This window comes from Armigeres subalbatus, chromosome 2, assembly GCF_024139115.2.
Source record: "Armigeres subalbatus isolate Guangzhou_Male chromosome 2, GZ_Asu_2, whole genome shotgun sequence".
In the NCBI taxonomy this organism is placed as follows: Eukaryota; Metazoa; Arthropoda; class Insecta; order Diptera; family Culicidae; genus Armigeres; species Armigeres subalbatus.
The window spans coordinates 154,476,967-154,479,665 of NC_085140.1; the positions used below are offsets into that span (position 1 = coordinate 154,476,967).

Here is a 2,699-nt window from a genome sequence, read left to right on the forward strand (position 1 = left end):
CGAATGTACACATTGTTAAGTAGTCAAATATCTCACAATAAGGGAATGTGGATGTAATCATAAATCACTAAGATGCACTTGGCAGCTGTCATTTTGAGACAGAGAAGTATATTTGAGCTTATTTTGTTTCACAACACAAATCATTCGTATATTACGATTTAAAGCATATATAAATAGCGAAGAAAAGCATTAAATATCTATAAGTTTTTATGATTCCAAGTCTCGGGGTACGCGTAGTTCCACATGAAAAAGAAGTTTGAATATGATTCATCGATCGTTGATCGTTGGGTGATCTATCCGGGACAGTTCGATCTGGCTTCAGAGTCCAATGATGAGTATAACTTATGAGAAAGTTGCCAAAAAATGGTTGTACTATTGACATGAGACAGGATCTTTGGGTCTCCAAGATGCTACAGTTTAAGCATAGTGGAAACCGGTTTCGCTACGATACTTTGCGCTGCGGATGCTGCGTTGCGTACGTCGCATCGTCTCGCCGGTCTATCGGTCGTAACATAATGGTCCCCGTGTCACCATGTGCCTATGTTGGTCCATCCATTGATGCCATTTCAAACAGGTGGTCCACGCGTGGGGAACTCGTTTTCCGCATTTAGCTGCCCGAAAGTGCAGGTGTGTCTCGTGAATCGCATGTTTTTGGCTGTTTGGAAGGAAATAGCTCTAACCTTGACAATGATTTCGTTTTCGCTAGAAGTTTTAGGGTTTTTTGAAGGTTCGAATAGTTGATGGTTATTTAATCGATCGAAATTGATATGCATCGGACACTAGTTATGTGGAAGTATATTTTTTTTTATCAATTTATGAATTCATCTAATACAATCTCTTTTAAAAGAGAAACGAAATTAGCAAAAATTTTGGCAAAACATTCTATACATTTCTACACGCTTCTTAAATAATGCAATGTCATGGCACCAGTTTTTTGTCTTCTTCGAGTTTTGAAATATAAGATGACTGTTCGAAACATGATTATTTGTTATTACTTAAATCCAAATTATAAGAACCGAAGTACTGAATCTTCTGGAAAATGCGAATATTCATTCATGAAACGCGTTCCATTCAAATCGATTTTTCAATGGATAATTACAATCAAACTGATTGAAAGTACCGAACAATGGTTGCTCCCTCGGTTATAAGCTAGTGCAACTAGACATTGTCTCGTCATTCCCGTTAATCACCCGTTCTAGAGTAGATTGCCCACTCCCGCGGAAGTCAACATGTTATTCGTGGCGGTAAGACTCTGTTTAGAATTTTACAATTCTATCATTAACTAATAAAATGTTGGTGACACAGAAAACCACTCTTCTGGTGATCGTTTCGCTTTCGGTCGTGTTGTGCTATCCCCAGCAACTGCCGCCAGAGGAAATTCAGCCAGATAGAGAAGTACTGGAAGAAATACCAAAGATATTCAACACTCCTGCCGAGATTGACATTCAACCAAAAAGTGCGCCAATTCTGGCCCAAGACGCCAGATTAGTGAAGAAAGATGCCTTGATGAGAAGTGACAGATCTGCCGCATACACTTACTACTACCCCGGAGTATATTACTATCCGCCCCGGTACCGTTGGAATCCATACTACTACTACAATTACTACTATTGGTGGCTATGATGAAATTATTTGAATGTTCTAACATTTTTTCAATTATTTATGGGTGATAGTAGTGATATTAGTTAAAAGTCAAATTGTTGGTCGAAATCTACAATGATGAAAAATAATGTTAAGAAAAATCAAAAATAGAGAAGTTAGTATAACATTCCAAATTGTGCAACTGCAATATTTAAAATTACAAAATACAATGTTCATAGTACACTGATTGCTTGTTCACTGTTTTCACTGAGGAATACATAATAGTATTGCATAATAATTAAATCAAAATTTATTTGATACAGCAGATCTCGAATGTTATTTTTTATACCTATAGTTAAACCACAAATCACAAACAAATGAAGAGCAGTTTTGCTTCTTGGAAAATTGAAAACGAAAAACAAACAAAATCTTCTTTTTTTATGCTATCGATGGTGTGTTTTGCCCCACCCATCTTGGATCTAAAAATAGTGGACAGACGTTGGGTCAGACGATTAGATAAACATATGCGAAAGGAGTTCATTAAAATAGGTGTTTTTATGTTAAACATAATTTTGAAGCTGATATTTATTTCGTAGTATCTTCATCTGAAAGAAGCAGCTTATTATTTTGTTGTGATTTTTTTCCCGGAGAATGGCGTGCACGCTTGATGAGACAAAAGCAGGCTATTTTTGGTAAAAGGGAAATGCTTTATTCTTACTTATTCACTCATTCTTGGCGAGAATCACCTTTATCTCATTTATTCTTAACCATTTCCCGCTCACGACTATTTTCAAAGATTTCAATAGGAAGGAATCATCTTTGAGAAAAATGCTAGAACAAAAGTTATTTGGCATAGCCAAAATGAGTGGTAAACGAAAAAAAAAGTTCTGATTATAAATCAATAGTTTATTGATTGTTTTCAATAGTTTCACTATTTGTACTCAAAATTGATTATGTTTGCAGTCTAATGGAACCATAAAGATGTGTCAAATATTCCGTTTTGTTGTTGAAACAATTCGATGAAGGTTAGAAGGTGCAAAATTTGATTATGCTGCACAGACACCATGGCAGGGGGAAGGGCTCAATCTTAACTTCTTAATCTATCTGAAATTAGCGAA

At 35.9% G+C, this 2,699-nt stretch overlaps 1 protein-coding gene across 1 annotated transcript; it reads left to right on the forward strand.

Annotated features, from left to right (window-relative positions):
- The first annotated feature begins 1,121 nt into the window (after positions 1 to 1,121).
- Positions 1,122 to 2,163, forward strand: LOC134215325 (uncharacterized). The gene is made up of 2 exons (XM_062694541.1): positions 1,122 to 1,244; positions 1,306 to 2,163. The coding sequence occupies exons 1-2, from the start codon at positions 1,230 to 1,232 to the stop codon at positions 1,621 to 1,623; spliced, it is 333 nt and encodes a 110-aa protein (XP_062550525.1). The 5' UTR covers positions 1,122 to 1,229; the 3' UTR covers positions 1,624 to 2,163.
- The last annotated feature ends 536 nt before the right edge of the window (positions 2,164 to 2,699 follow it).